Here is a 16,770-nt window from a genome sequence, read left to right as displayed (position 1 = left end):
CTTGGGGGAGTCTAGAACTAGAACTAGAGTGCATTGGTTGAGGATGAGAGAGGAAAGATTTAAAGAGGACCTGGGAGCTTTTTCACGCAGACAGTGGTGCGTGTATGGAATGTGCTGCCAGAGGAAATGATGGAGCCTGGTACAAGTACAACATTTAAAAGGCATCTGGATGGGTATAAAATAGGAAGGGTTTAGAGGGATATGAGTAAAGTGTTGGCAAATGGGACTGGATTAATTTATCTGCTTGGCATGGACGAGTTGGACCAAAGGGTCTGTTTCCATGCTGTACATCTCTTATGATTTTATGGTATGTACTCTGTCCCTGTTACTCTATCTCCTACTGCCTAACCATTTTATAACCTATGTCATAAATTTGCCGAAATGTTTGTAACCTTTCACTTTTGACAAAGATCCCATTTGGAACCTTATTAAATGCTTTCTGGAAGTGCATAATATCAGAATCATAAAAAAAAATCAGAATATTTCATATTCTCTTACTATGTCAGTGACTTAAATTCGTTCCGCTAAATTAATTGAACATTCCTTAGCCTACAGAAATCTATGCAGACTTGAGCTGACAAGTCCAAATTTGTGCAAGTACTCAGTTTTAAATAACTTCCCAGAATCTTTGTCAGACTGGTAAGCTAATATATGCAGTTATTTAAGTTTCGCCTTGGTTTAAACACTAGCTAATTGAATTGAGCAAAAAAAATTTTACTCCAAATTTTGAGACCCTGTTTCAAGTGTCCCATTCATGCTTTGGATATTGCTGTTCTGAGACTGAGTAATCAAAATAATTAAAGTATTTGCACTGTTGACTGCTTTTCCAAGGCAGTCACAAGATTACGCAGGGAAATGAGCGAAAAACGTGAATTGTATTTTATTGTCATATGTACAATATTTTTTCTCCTATAGAGCAGTCTGGCTATGCAGGAAAGGAATGTTTTCTGCGAATTGATCGAAGACTCCGTGTTACTTTAAGACGGCGTCAAATTCCCATGGTTAGTACTGCAGGGGTTTTGTAATAAGATGAGAGTTTTTATGTAGCTGCACTAATAGACTAAAACAAAGTTACTGTATGTAGTTTATGCATGTAAGACTAGCTTAAGGTGACTCAGTAGGTCTTGGAAGGCTGATTTTATTTCAGGATCACATTGTGATTTCAGCTGATTTTCTCTGAAAAGGCTGAACCAGTAACCTTGGGGGCTAACTTTCAAAAATGCATGTTAATGCATAAGTAATGTGTAACATTATATGCTATAACTATGCATAGAACACACAATGTTCCCCGATTTCACACCACACTCCATCCATGGTGACATATTCAGTCTCTGAGTAATATTTTGACTCTTATACCATGTGATACAACTTTGTTCCCAATCTGATAAGATGGAAATTCTTTGAGCTGGATATATAGTTTGGTTTGTTTCAATCCTGATTTTGGAGGTATGAAACAGTAGAATAGGTCTCTCCTTCATGATATGAATTGTATGAGTTTCATAAATTGATTAGTAAAATTCTTTCCAAAAATGGTCTGAGTAGTAGTAGTGATTTGACTAATATTATGATATTGATTATCAATGGTAAATGTAGCATAACACCAAAAATACATTCCTAAAATTGCTAATGAATATTTTCTTGTGTAATTCACAATTGTGTAAACTAAAAATGAACTGACTACGAGTAGTTGCTTCTCACCCCCACTCCTCTTAGATAATTGAATCTATATCACTAAATCAATTTAGTTAGAGAATAAATTCATGCCCCTGGCAAACCACATATAGAGAAATTTACACCTGTGCAGAGTTATTCTGGTAACTATGATGTTGTACTGCTTATACATCAGTTGCATAAAAACAAGAAATGTTTTAGATGCAGTCACCAAATAATGACTGAATTTTATGGGGGGTGAAGAAAAACCTTGTATTTACATAGTACATCTTCCAACCTTGCTCCTCAAATTGTTTAATTAAAATATGGAATCACTGCTGCACTGTAGATAATGTGGCAACCAAGTTACACATTTTTATCATAGAGCAATGAAATAATAACCAGATAGATTTTTATTTAAGTGATGTTGATGAAGGGACAGATGATGATATGAATTGTATAGAAACTGATGAGCTTCATAGTAGTGATTTGACTAATATTATGGTATTGATTATCAATGGTAAATGTAGCATACGGTGGGAGGGGTACATTTTATTTCCAATCCTGTGATGAGCATTGTTTGGACATTCTTTCATTCAGGGTACCCTGGAGTTTCTAGAAGAGGAGCTAACTAGATTCTTTGCCATAAAACCACAGTCCGTATACAAAGCAATGCTGGAAAACAGGTAAGATAATTTCCCGAAAGCAATATGTTAAAAGTTTTAACGTCTTAAATGAAAATAAAAAGCTTTTTGTTGCACTCTAAATGCTGAAATATTCACTATTGGTGGGTTTGTGGGGAAACTAAATTGGCTTGAGCTGTTGCGAAAAATAATAAAATGTTGTATTTTTGCTACTTTATTTTCATTCGTCAATGTTTCAACATCATATTTGACCCAAATCAATAATGAAATTTCATCTAGAAAGCAAGTAACTAGGAAAGACCAATAGTGGCTGAGAATTCAGCTGTGGTTTTGTTTGGAAAGAACACTGAATTTAATCTTTGTAGTGTTGGATAAATGTGATTTAAAAAATATTTTTGGAGCCACAAGTCACTTTCCATACATTTGTACATCTGTTTCAGCTATGAGAGATTATTACTTCATGCCCTTTGTCAGTATCTGGACCTTGTCTCTCAAAGTAAGTTTTACATCAGTGCTTTGTTAATTCAGCTTTATACTTGGCGTGTAATTGAACTTGCCATACCACTTTATTCGTGCAATCTTTTATAGGTTCTGACTGCAATGGAAAACGGCAGACAGAAGTAAGCAACAAAGGGACAGATTTTCTGCCTCCTGTGCCTCTGTTATCTGCCTACCTAGAACAGAAGAGATGATCATGAAATTATCCCCATCATATTTCAGTTGGATGTATAAATGTTAAGTGACTAATCAGCTGCCAAAGTATGTTTGTGTAAAATCCTCCATGCTGTTTAGTCTCACATTAGGAACTAAAACCAATGGTTCCTATTTTATGGATATAGTTATTGATTACTTCATTTGCTTAAAGCCACAAATACATTTTTTGAATGTAATGTTCAGTTTTGAAGATTGATCAAAAAATATGATGCACTACTTTTATTTTTCTATATTTCGCTTTCTGGTATATTAAATATTGATGGGGAAAGTAAATGTCTTCTGCAGACTGGTTTATGTGACGTTGAAAACTATGGCTACTTGTTTAATTTATGAACAATTCTAGTTTGTTTTTTACTCTGCCTGGCTTGTGGGAGCCACCCAATATTTGGTGGGTGCGGGGGGGGCACAGATGGAAGAGCTGAATAATTCCAGAGATGCACCAACTTCAGATTTTTATCTCATTTGCCAATTCTTTATCTAAGAGTATGCAATGAGTTAGTATTGGTGTGATCACACTGCTCACCAAGAATTCCCATGAACCCTAACCCTACTGGGGTGTATAGCTAAGGAACCACACATACATGAAGAGTATTTTATCTCTAATATGGTGGGGTTGTTGAAAAATATTTTAACACATCGTAAAGAATGTTTAGTTGTGTATCTGCAGGTAACATTAGGTATTGCGGAAAGTAATAGCATCTTCTGCATGTGATTGTATTAATTTTACTTCAAGAATTAATAGACAAATTAAGAGTCAATATGGATTTTGGCCTGTATATTATTAATAAGGAAGAAAAATACAGACTTTGATTTGGACTGAAATAGGTGAAGTGTTGTATGGTATTACTTATCTGGAGATTTCCACATGGTGTGAATTTAGTCACCAGGAATTACGATTTTTAAATAAATTAACTTCTGTTTCATTAAGCATGCGCTGTTTCGTAAACAGTTTGTCAAGGTGATATTCAGCACTCAGACCTTGGGCAATTTTAACATTTCTACAGAATTTCATTATTTTCTCAGCATTTTTCTGTCTGCTAAGTAAAATATTTCCAATTGCAGTGTCACACATTTGCCACCTCCTTTAGCTGCTGTGCCTCAATGCTCCCCATCAGCTGGTGTGTAAATGTTACTTGATTTGAGTTAACAGTCCTGAAAAGTCCCAGCTTCAGTTTCCTAATTAGTATGGACTTGATGGCAGCTGAGACAGCAGTTTAAGATCAGTAATTTAACTTGGGATGTGACCAAACATTCCACAATCTGTGACAAGATGACTGGACTAATTTCTTTTGGTGGTCAAGTTGTCTTTTCTTTCAGAGGTCAAGTTGTCTTTTTTTTCCAAGAGGCTAGCTTGTTTGGCATGCTTATTATTTGCAGTATTTTCTAAAAACACCTGCAGGAGTTTTGTCTTTGAAAGATATCAATGCTGACTGACGCCCAAACAAAGTCTATATCTGTCCTACAAAATATGGTTCTGCAGTTTTACTTTCAGAATTGTTATGATCTGCCAATCCTTTTTATAAAATTCAATTTCCAATGAGTTACAAATCACTGTCTTTTTCTGCTAAAGTCACTTCCATTTTTAGTTGTAATGCAGAAATACTTTAAAAAATTAGTCATTGTTATCTGGTCTTCACCTTCTTGCAAATCCAATCAACCAATATATTAATAAATTCTAGAAGGTAGACTTTTTCATGGAAAAACTTTAAGTAGATTGGTTGGCTTTGTCTTAAAGGTTTCTGTATAGTATGTAGAAGTTGTTAACAAACTTCAACCTGTTACATATTTCATGTTGTCAGGATGAAATGGAAGGCAGAATAAAAGATTGATTTAATTCAAAATCCTTGTCACAAATGTTATTCATTGTCTCAAGCCACTTAACAGTATAAAGATAGCTGATGTTTTATCTTTTGTTGTGTACTCTGCACCCAAAAGATTTCTAATCCCATTTTTAAAATGTAAATTTCAAATAAATTCAGCAAAATTATCTAATTCTTTAACTTTATTTTGTTTTCATACAAATTATTCATATACCATAAAAATATATTTTCAACATTTGGCTAACATATACAGCAATTTAATGAACTTGTCGTACATCCAAGATCATGAAATTACAGGCATTCTCCATATTGGAATAGACTCAAGAACGGAACTCCTTTGCAAGTTGCAGCACAATGCAGGACAATATAAAATAGCCATTTGTAAGTATAGGTAATGTTCAAATATTAGATTTTTAAAATTACATCCCTGTATGGCATTGTTTGTATACAGGAACTCTTAAGTTGGGGTCCCCTATATTTTTCAGCACTCCAATTATTGCATCAACACAAATTCTTGTCTGTTAACAAATGCATAATTGTTTAATTATCTGTACATGTTAAGCAATACAACAATAATAACACTTGCATCCACAAGTCACTAAATTGCCAGAGTGGTGTTAACTCTCAATTAATTTGCTGATTTAGGCACTTCTGTAAATGAACAGAAATAAAAAGCCCAGAGTACACACTGCCTGAGAGTTCAGGCAAACTATTACAACAAGGATGTATATTTTAGAGTTTCTATTGACCAAATAATCCCTTTCCACCTTGTGTAAAAATATTAAGCACTACTCAGTTTTATACACACCACCACCAAAGACTGCACACAATAAAGCAAGGCATCAGCAATGATCATTCTTTATACAAAAAGGGACAGCAAAAAATTTTGGACTTAACTTTTCTATTCCAAGTATTTAAATTGAACATTGACATGAGTACAAGATTCTAATCACACGCTTACTGTATTCAAAATAAGGAGAACAGTTAGATTCTTGTTTTCTAAAGGGCTAATAATTGATGCAAACATAGGTGAAAATCTGCAACTGAGTGATGGATGTTACTATTGCAGGTTTAAAGTTCCCTTTGATAATCTCAGACTTGTACTGTTTTACTGTAAGAATCCACAGACATTTATATTTAAATAAATCTGAGAAAATTACAAAGCTCAACAATGAATCACACCAGCTTAATTTTATATACATAATTATTTTCTGAATAATTACATAGTAAAGCTTTCACCACATCCACATGTTCCTTTAATATTTGGGTTATTGAAAATAAATTCACTAGAGAGTTTTGTTTCAATATAATCCATTTCTGTGCCTAGTAGGGTTAACTGTGCTTTCTGGTCAATGAACACACGCACACCTGAAAATAAAATAATACAATGAATGGACTAGATAATAGTGTAGAATAAGGCTGTTTTTAAAATATTCATTAATTGAATGATCAAAAGCTTACAGCAGACAGTCTGTCCTTTTGAATACCTCAAGTGAACCTGCATCCATCAAATTTACAGGCAGCGTGTTCTTGTCAAACTACTCATTGTGTGACAGTTTTTTTTCTGAAGCATCCTTGTTTCATTTACACATCACTTTAATCTCCTCAGCACAGGCAATATTGCTGAGACCAGCTGAAGATTCATGGCAGGGATGGAGATCTGGATATTGTCTTTGCCTTTTTCTTTGATTTCGGCTCTTGTTAATTCGACTATTATATATTAAGATGGCGCTGGAGAGCTCTGTACTCCTGTGCTCAGGCACACGTGACAATATAATCGAAACTAATTTAATCTAACCACAGTAAATGCGGTATATGTGTGAATCAAGAGGTGTGAGCCATAGTTCATCTATCACTGTACTCATTGATCTAAAGTGGCCCTAGTCAAGGTAACATTGATTTTAAGTGCTCATACTTATTCTGTAATCCTTTCATGACCTTGATTTTCGCCAATCCATAAGCTTTGGTACTCCTCTAATATTGGCCTCTTGAGAATCCCTAGTTTTAACGGCTCTACCTCTGGGGTTCTGTTTTCAGTTCAGTAGGTTTTAAGCCCTGGAGTTCCTCTCAAAATCTTTCTGCATTTCCAGTTTTACTTTAAGACTTTTCTTAAAAATTCTCTTTGACCAAACTTTTGGCCTTTCACTCTAATATCACCTTAGACAGATCAATGTTAAATGCTGCTTTATAAAACTCTTCTACAAAGTGTCTTTTATTACTTTAAATACAAATTACTATCAAATCAAATGGTTGTGCATCTGTCTTGCTCTAGAAACATGAACAAAACTCCAACCAAGCATGCCAATGCACTATTGAAAGACTGTTATACTGATAGCGGTTTCATCATTTGAATGAGACATCAAACTGAACCCAAGGCAGATACAAAATATTCCTTGGCATTATTGTGAAAAGCTAGGAAATTATTGCCAGTATTCTGACCAATACTTTGTCTCAAAAAATATCACAAAATACAAGATTATTTGGTCATTATCATGCTGCTGTTTGTGGGGGATTTCTATGGACCAATTGGTTGCTCTGACTATAACAGTGAATACGCTTAAAATGCTTTAAATTGAGACAACCTGAATGGCACTATGCTAATTCAATTTTTTTATTTTGTTTATCTTCCTTTGGAAATCAAAGTTCCATATTCCTTGTAAAGACAAGGTTTCCCACACGTCAAACAAACACCATCAGTCAGTTCTCTTTCACTTTCTGAAGAAAATTCATTATGATAAAACAAGCACAAGCAACAGACCACTTGCTGCAAATTGTTGACTTGAAAATTATGAAAACGTGAGGCTCTAAAGCTAACATACATAAATGAAAAGGAAAATAAATTCCCAGCAAACCAAGAATGCTTAGTTTGGATTGATGTTTCAAAAACAAATGTGGTAGACTTGACAAACAGATTTCACCATGAATTAACAGATTGCTAACATCAGCAATAACATTAGCAAATTTGCTGATGATACAAAGCTGGGTGGCAGGGTGAAATGTGATGAGGATGTTAGGAGATTACAGGGTGACCTGGACAAGCTACGTGAGTAGGCAGATGCAGTTTAATGTGGATAAATGTATGGTTATCCACTTTGGTGGCAAGAACAGGAAGGCAGATTACTACCTCAATGGAATTAATTTAGGTAAAGGGGCAGTACAGAGAGATCTGGGTGTTCTTGTACACCAGTCAATGAAAGCAAGCATGCAGGTACAGCAGGTAGTGAAGAAGGCTAATAGCATGCTGGCCTTCATAACAAGAGGGATTGAGTATAGAAGCAAAGAGGTGCTTCTGCAGCTGTACAGGGCACTGGTAAGACCACACCTGGAGTACTGTGTGCAGTTCTGGTCTCCAAATTTGAGGAAAGACATTCTGGCTATTGAGGGAGGTTCACGAGGTCAATTCCTGGAATGGAGGGATTACCTTATACTGAAAGACTGAAGCGACTGGGCTTGTATACCCTTGAGTTTAGAAGACTGAGAGGAGATCTGATTGAGACATATAAGATTATGAAAGGATTGGACACTCTGGCAGCAGGAAACATGTTTCCGCTGATGGGTGAGTGCCAAACCAGAGAACACAGCTTAAAAATACGGGGTAAACCATTTAGGACAGAAATGAGGAGAAACTTCTTCACCCCAGAGAGCGGTGGCTGTGTGGAATGCTCTGCCCCAGAGGCAGTGGAGGCCCAGTCTCTGGATTCATTTAAGAAAGAGTTGGATAGAGCTCTCAAAGATAGTGGAATCAAGGGTTATGGAGATAAAGCAGGAAGCGGATACTGATTAGGAATGATCAGCCATGATCATATTGAATGGCGGTGCAGGCTCGAAGGGCTGAATGGCCTACTCCTGCACCTATTGTCTATTGTCATTGCATACCATCCTGATTAACTTCTTCATCAAACTTCCCTTTCTCTGTTGCATACTCTATCATGTACGAGAGACCACTGCAACCACGAGTGCGGACTCCAACTTTCAAACCAACCTGAAGAATAAATGGGAAAACTCGATAAACAACACGTTGCATTAAAGCAGGATTAGTGCAGTTTTAGTAAATACACTTACAGAATAAGCCCTGAAATGAAACTAGGATACTCCCTTAACTGTACATATAAAATAATAAATAAAGGTCCTTAGAACATTGAAACATAATTTATCTTTTCACTACGATTATAAGAAAAATAAGTATATTTAAATCATGTGAATAATTAAGGGAGTGCTAGTCCTCTAGAAAATGAGAATGTGGAGTTGATGGTAAGTAAAAAGAAAATGGCAGAATTATTTTAGCTCAATGCTTCACTATGGAAGACACACAGTGACCCAGTGATAGCTGTAAATTAGTGGGTGAAATGAGGAGAGAAACTTAGTCAAATTACAATTGCCAGGGAAGTGGTACCATGCTTTTTTTTTTATTCAAGGGTTGTGACCCAGCATTCATTGCCCATCCCTGGTTGCCATTGAGAAGACAGTGATGAGCTGCCTGCTTGAAATGCTGCAGCCCATTTGGTGTAGGTACATCCAGAATGTTCTTCGGGATGGAGTTTCAGATTTTAAGCCAGCGACTCATGGAGCTGCAGGCTGATCAGCCTCTGTGTACTGAGTAATTGTATTCTAGGGTCTTCGAAAAGGTGGCTCATGGGGCAGAGGATGCGTTGGTGTTAATTTTCCAGAATTCACAAGTTTCTGGAAAGGCTCTACAATTGTAGTAGATAGAATAGTGAAGAGGGCATTTGGTTTGCTTTCCTTTATTGGACAGAGCATTGAGTGTAGGAGCTGGGAGGTCATGTTATGGCTGTACAGGACATTGGCTAGACCACCTTTGGAATATTGTGTGCAACTCTGGTCTCCTTCCTATCAGAAGGATGTTGTGAAACTTGAAAGGGTTCAGCAAAGATTAAGAAGGATGTTGCCAAGGTTGGAGGATTTCAGCTACATGGAAAGGCTGAATAGGCTGGGGCTGCTTTTCCTGGAGCACCGGAGGCTGAGGGGTGACCTTATAGAGGTTATAAATTCATGAGGGGCATGGATAGGGTAAATAAACAAGGTATTTTCCCTGAGGTGGGGGAGTCCATAACTAGATGGTATAGGTTTAAGGTGAGGGGGGAAAAAATTTAAAAGGGAACCTAAGGGGCAACGTTTCCATGCAGAGGGTGTGCATGAATGGAATGAGCTACCAGGAGCTGTGGTGGAGGCTGGTACAATTACAACATTTAAAAGGCATCTAGATGGATATATGAAGAAAGGATTTAGAGGGATATGGGACTAAATTAGGATAGGATATCTGGTCGGCATGGACGAGTTGGACCGAAGGATCTGTTTTCCAGCTGTACATCTCTATGACTAAGACTCTATGACCGCAAAGTAGCAAATGTAACCTCTATTCAAAAGGCAGGCAACCACAATTGTAAGCCAATTAACTTAACATGTATCTTGGAACATAAGAAGAGAATTAGGCCATTCAGCCCACTTCACCATTGAATATGATCGTGGCTGATCGAAACTTCAATGCCTTTCAACCATACAATTCTCATAACCATTCATGCCATGTATAATGAAAAAAAATTATCAACGTCCACATTATTCTCAAAAACTGGGCTTCCATGGACCTCAGGGTTAGAGAATTCCAAAGGCTCTCCACTCTCAATCCTAAATTGTATTCCTCTTAGTTTTAAACTGTGCCTCTTGGTTCTTCTGTCAAACATGTTACAATCAATCATTAGAGGGGTATAATTGGCACTTAGAAAAAGTCAAGGAAGGAGTCAGTGTGGTTATGTAAAAGGGAAATCATATTTAACAAACTTACTGGAGTTCTGTGCTGTGGATAAGGGGCATCTGTTCATGAAGTGTACTTGGATTTTGTGAGGCAGTTGACAAGGTGCAGGAGGAAAGCTTATTGCACAAAGTAGAAACGTATTGTGAAGGAAAAACAAGAAATTGGGCAAAGAGCTCAATTGCAGGGTGGGGGAGTAGAATCCTGCACTTTGAGGGTGGGGGAGGAGAGAATGAGATCGGAACAGAGGGGAAGGGAGAGATTTTGACTTGGGTGTGTGGTGAGAGATCAGGAGTGGAGGCAGAGGGGAGTAGGGGGTGGAAGATAGTCAGAGAGGGCAAAAGCTCCTGGCTCTTCGGCTTCCTTTGTCCCTGCTTCTGTGACCTCTCTCCACCACTGAAGCCCAACGTGTGCAGTGATACAATTGCATGTGACATCATACCAAGTGTATGTGATGATGTCAGTGAATGCACAAATGCCCACAGGCGTCAATGAACACTGCCTTAATTCTACTGCCTAACCAAAATCTATTCACCTTTGTCTATTATTCAATGATCCCATGTCCTCCACCTTCTGAGGCAGTGTTCCAAAGCTGCACAACCTTCAGAGAGAAAAAAAATTCTCATCTACTTAAACTCTAATAAACAAATACAATTTCACGTACACATTCTGGTCTCTGTTGCAGTAGAGTCTTAATTCTGTTGACAGCAGATGAAGTCTGAAAATGAAAAGCATAAATACAAAATTAAAAATCTAAGTTGTTATAGCTAGGAAAAAGAGGTTTGAAGACTATTTGACTGTAGCAATACCACTGAAGTGAGTGCTATTGTTCAGAAGACAACTTTAATCAATTTTCCTTTTCTGTTCTAGAGGAATGTTAATGATTCCACAGTGTTATTTCTCTCTCAACTAACATAAATCTCAAATTAATTGGTCATTTATTTTCAGTTTGGTGGTAACTCCAGAAAATTGACTTTTGTAGCTTTGTAACAACTACAAACACAGCAACAATGACCATATTGCTAAAATGATCCTTTTTATGAACTGGACGAGCTATCTTCACCAATAGCATTATATATTATTTAACAGTACCTAAACGGAGCCGGATGAGAAGTATTACACTGCCAGCTAATCTCCCAGTCATTGTTCATGGTAATATGAGCAAAGTTGTGACTTTGAATTGTGGATGTAGATCCCCAATGGAAAGGTGATCTATCAATCAATGGACACAGGAAGCTACTTGTACATTTATGGCTACATATCAGAAGTGCTCAGCATGGATCAATTATGTTACTCTCTGATTAAAGAGTTTATTTTCTATTTACAATCATGTTGAGGGTCTGTGCTGGATGCAAGTACTAGATGCTATGACTAATAAATATCTTGTAATATTGTTTAGAGTCAATACAGCACAGTAGCACACCCTTTGGTCCAACTTGTCCATGCTAAGCAGACTTTCCAAACTAAACAAGTCCCACTTGCCCGAGTTTGGCCCATATCCCTCTGAGCCTTTCCTATTTGTGTACCTGTCCAATATCTTTTAAATGTTGTAATTGTCCCTGCACCTATCACTTTCTCCAGCAGTTCAGTCGACCTATAAACCATACTTTATGTGAAAAGGTTGTTCCCCCAGGTCCTTTTAAACTTTTCTTCTCTTAGTCTAAAGCTATAACCTCTAGTTTTGAATGCCCCTACCCCATAGAAAAGACTTTTGCTATTCACCTTATCTATGCTTCTATACTTATAAAAAGTCATTAGTTACTCTCCTATGCTCAAGGGAGAAAAGTCTCAGCCCATCCAGGCTGTCCTTATAACTCAAAACCTCCAGTACCAGTAACATCATTGTAAATCTTTTCTGCACCCTTTCTAATTTAATAACATCCTATAGCAGGGTGACAGGAACTGTATGCAGTGCTCCAAAAGTGGCATCATCAGTGTCCTGTAAAGCTCTATGTGACACCCAAACTTCTATACTCAATGCTCTGACCAATAAAGACATGTATGCCAAACATCTTTTATCACCATCCTGTCTATCAGCGATGACAACTCAAAAGAACTACATACCTAAAACCCTAGGTCTCTCTTTTCAACACCACTCTCTGGGGCCCTACCATGAACTGTGTAAAGTCCTGTTTTAATTTGTGTTACCAAAATGCAACACCTTGCATTTATCTACATTAAACGTCATCTGCCACTTATTGGCCCGCTGATCAAGATCCCATTGTATCCTTAGATAACCTTCTTCACTGTCCATTATACCACCAATTTCGGTGTCATCCACAACCATGCTTCCTATATTTTCAACCAAATGATTTATATAAATGACAAACAACTGTGAACCCAGCATTGATCTTTGCAAAACACTGCTGATCACAGGCCTTCGGTCTGAAAATGAACCCTCTATCACCATCCTGTGTTTCCTACTGTCAAGGCATAAGCGCCCGAAATGTCGAATTTACTATTCCTTGGATGCTGCCTAACCTGCTGTGCTTTAACCAGCAACACATTTTCAGCTATGATCTCCAGCATCTGCAGATCTCATTTTTTTCCTATTGTCAAGCCAATTTTGTATCCAATTGGCTCACTCTCCTTGTAATTTAACTTCACTAACCAGTCTACCATGTGGAACCTTGCTGAAAGTCTTGCTAAGGTCCATGCAGACAATGTCTACCACTCTGCCCTCATCGATCCTCTTGGTCACATCCTCAAAAAAACTCAATCCAGTTTGAGAGAGACAATTTCCCATGTACAATGACCATCCCAAATCAGTCCCTGCCACTCCAAATATGGTGAGTCGGAAGTTTTACAATCACAAGATATTATGAAAGAAGTTCAACCTCTATTCTCCCACACTGAATTAGGTGCCATATTTGAAGGCAATAGTCTGGCAATTCAGAACTAAGACATGGAGAAATTTCTCGACTCAGGTGTGAATATTTATAAGCAGCTATCTCACAGACTTGTGGATGCTCAATTAATGAGAATATTCAAGAAAGAGATTGATGGAGTTTTGTTTTTTCACTATGAAAACCCTTATGAAATAGAGCTTATGTGAAAGTTCAGCATGACTTTAATGAATGGCAGAACAGATTTTATGAGCTGTTATGTATTAATTCCATTTCTTATGTTTTCATGTGAAGTCACTGTTGGGAGTTGTCAGAATTGGAAACTGTTATAGCTCAGCTACTGGTGAATGTGTGGTCTTGTAGTTTATGATTGTTACAAAGAGGTCATGGATACCAGAATACAGAAGAAAAATAAGGGAGTCCCTACATTCAAATAGGACTCCAAATGCAGTTTCGAATCCTTGGGAATCGCTGGGAATTTGACTAAAGGTTGAAGTGGGATCTAACAATTCCTGAGGTGAGAACACAGATGAATGGGCTTCATCAAAATCATCTGTTTCAAATCAAAATCAATAATATAACTGCAGATGCAATATTTTCTGATGTATGATATATATATTGACAAATCATATTTATAAATTCTCAAAAGTTGGTAGGGGTGTTAAAATGACAGACAGGGCTTAGAGTACACATTTTGTAAGCATTACACATTCCTATTAGCTATATTAGAGTGATGGTAAAGTTATAGGTTAAGAATGAGGGCACAGACAATCAATAGCAGAGCCTTGACATTGGCATTATGACACCAACTTGCATCAGAATAATTTATTATTTAAAATAGCAAAATACTGCAGATGCTAGAAATCCTAATAGAAACAGAAAATGCTTGAAATCTTCATCTCAATAACATTTCACAAGACTATCTTGATGTTGTGTTCACATTTCTGTCACAGGTCTGCTGCAGCGTTCCAGTGACATCTAACACAAGCTGGAAGAGCAGCTCATTTTCATTTTAGATACCCCTTCTGCCTTTCGGACTCAACATTTGAATTCAATGTCTTAACACCAGGAATTCTGCACTCAAATTTTTTTTTCCCCACTTCCTAACATTGGTTTTCTTTGTGCAGAGCTAACCTTTATCCTGCTATTCTCACCATTTTACAACTATCACTTTCACCAACCATTACCACTCCTTTTATCGTTTGTTCTGAGAAGTCCATAATCACTTGCCCTCTAACCGCCTGCTGCCCTTCCCTTTTGTTCCAGTTGTTCCTCCTCATCGTTTTCTACAGTATAAATTACATCAGTTTTCCACCTCACTTCAGTTGTAAAGGAGTGATACTAGCCTTGCTGGGAATATGGTTCGGAGGCATATACAAAAACTTGGAAGGAGTGTATCTCCGAGCAGAGGCAGAACTGGACTTATAGGAACACTGCCCTCTCTCCATTGTAGGTAAAAACCTGGTCATTAGGTGTAAAGTACTTTCGGTTTTGCTGCACAAGGCACAGGTCTAACCCATTCCTCAAAGTTGCACCTTTAGCAGTTTCCTGAGCCACCTTCATCTGAAAGCTGAAGGTGCACTGTGTTTGCAGGGACACCATGTCCAAAGCTCTGGATGGGCAGGGCAGGGAACATAACCAAATTTGCCCTTATCCTGATGGCCATCTTTGTGTATGGGTGCATTAGGCCATGTGCAGACCCTCTGTTTGCAAACTCCAAGTGTCACTGTGTACTGAGGTTATACCTGGTGTTGAGACGGATGGGTCTAGTCTCTGCACCATGGAATGGTCCAAGTAGCTGGACAATTCCATACTATCTGACCTTTGTGGAAAAATGTGTAAAGAGAAACACCTTCGACCACAAGTCCATCAGGGAGTGGTCAGCATGTAACATCCTCAAGATCCTGCAAGAAAAGGAGGGTGGATCCCTGAGCAAATTATCAAAGTCATTTGCTAGAATGCATTGTATAGCCTGGCTAGTGGTGAGAAGAGCACTGCCTGTCAGATCCTTCATATATGCCCTGTCTCTGTGTGCCAACTCCACTGTTCTTGAAGCAGCTGCATTGGCAAACAGAATGTCATATTTCTCTGTCTGGGATGTGCCTGCAAAGGAGGTCTGGAGAGAGAAGCAGTGTTTTTTGATGAGGTTCGTTCCAAGCATCTTCATGATGCACAACTCTGTGATCCCAGGGCACACACCAACAGAAACATAAATTGCTCCTGGATGACCATCAACTTGGCGAAAGACACTCTTTAGTCTACCTGAAACTTGCTCGTCTTCCAGTGCAAACAACTGACCTCGACTGAGTGTTGCAGACTGGCACATTCCAAAATCCAGGTCTATGTATTGAGGGATGCACTAAAGCCGCTGCCCTGGTGTAGTAGGGAAAGGCCACTGTCCAAGGTCTTTCTGTCAAAGTTTAATAAGGGTCTGTTCAGTTATCAGACCCTCTCACTGCCTCCACATATGTAAATACTCTACTGCAGGAGTAAGAAATGCCTATGCTTACTGCAATTGCAGAGAATGTCAATGTTTGTTTTTTTCTTGACATGCAAAGGCCTTATGGAACTGCTTTAGTACCTGTAGATAAAGATTTTTTATGAATGAAATAGACTTTTGCAATTAAAAAAATGCTGTTTTCTTTCTCCCGAGTTGCTGCCTGGTCTGCTGGACTTTCCCAACGCTTCTCTTCAGATTTCAAATCTTCAGCATCTACAGTATTTCAGATCTCTCAAACTGAATCTACCTCTACCATATTGTCAGCAAGTCAACTCCAGACCCCAACCACTCACTGTATAATTGTTTCAGATCATCTCGCTGTTACATTTCTTACCAATCACTTTAAAAATTAAGTCTCTGATTTTATGTGGGTCACTTTGCCAAATGGGAACAACTTCATCCCATGGAGCCTGACCAAACCCCTCCATGATCTTGAACTGCGCTCCTCGGAACCTTCTCTTCAAGGTTAACAGCCCAGCTTCTACAATCTGCCTGATCCGCTGTAATCTCCAGCATTTGTTGTTTTCACGATATGGAGATACCGGTGTTGGACTGGGGTGTATAAAGTTAATGATTTTTAACTTCGTTGTTTTCAGTGCAGGATCTACATAACTGCCGGGTACCAGCCCAGGGCAAAAAAAATTAGGACCTGGTGACGATGTGAACTTTGAGATGTCAGCCATGAGTTACCCCCCCACCCCGCGCGGCACTCCCTGTCCTTACCAGCAGGAGAGCCGCTCTCGCTGGGACCCTCAGCCTCCGATCTCTCGCCGCTCGGACACTCGTCCTCACTGCCGTCGCCATCTTGTCTCCTGCGTCACCTCCAACA

The 16,770-nt window shown here is 38.3% G+C and overlaps 2 protein-coding genes across 2 annotated transcripts in view; one reads left to right on the top strand and one right to left on the bottom strand.

Moving 5' to 3' along the window:
• r3hdm4 (R3H domain containing 4) overlaps window positions 1-4,995 on the top strand; it is a 24,283-nt gene extending 19,288 nt beyond the window's left edge. Inside the window, exons 5-8 of the mRNA XM_060846091.1 lie at window positions 916-1,001; window positions 2,251-2,336; window positions 2,735-2,790; window positions 2,883-4,995. Of these exons, the coding sequence (XP_060702074.1) occupies window positions 916-1,001; window positions 2,251-2,336; window positions 2,735-2,790; window positions 2,883-2,986 (332 nt within the window). The 3' untranslated portion in view covers window positions 2,987-4,995. The remainder of the gene's footprint in view (window positions 1-915; window positions 1,002-2,250; window positions 2,337-2,734; window positions 2,791-2,882) is intronic.
• LOC132828900 (iron-sulfur cluster assembly 1 homolog, mitochondrial-like) lies at window positions 4,993-16,770 on the bottom strand. Its single transcript, XM_060846092.1, has 4 exons — window positions 16,665-16,770; window positions 11,260-11,313; window positions 8,705-8,810; window positions 4,993-6,196 (listed from the first exon to the last, which is right to left on the bottom strand). Exons 1-4 carry the CDS (start codon window positions 16,743-16,745, stop codon window positions 6,048-6,050), a joined length of 390 nt encoding a protein of 129 aa, XP_060702075.1. The 5' UTR covers window positions 16,746-16,770; the 3' UTR covers window positions 4,993-6,047.

Source organism: Hemiscyllium ocellatum, chromosome 28 (assembly GCF_020745735.1).
Source record: "Hemiscyllium ocellatum isolate sHemOce1 chromosome 28, sHemOce1.pat.X.cur, whole genome shotgun sequence".
NCBI lineage: Eukaryota > Metazoa > Chordata > Chondrichthyes > Orectolobiformes > Hemiscylliidae > Hemiscyllium > Hemiscyllium ocellatum.
Note: the sequence above shows the minus strand (reverse complement) of the source record. Positions and strands in the feature narration are given on the sequence as shown.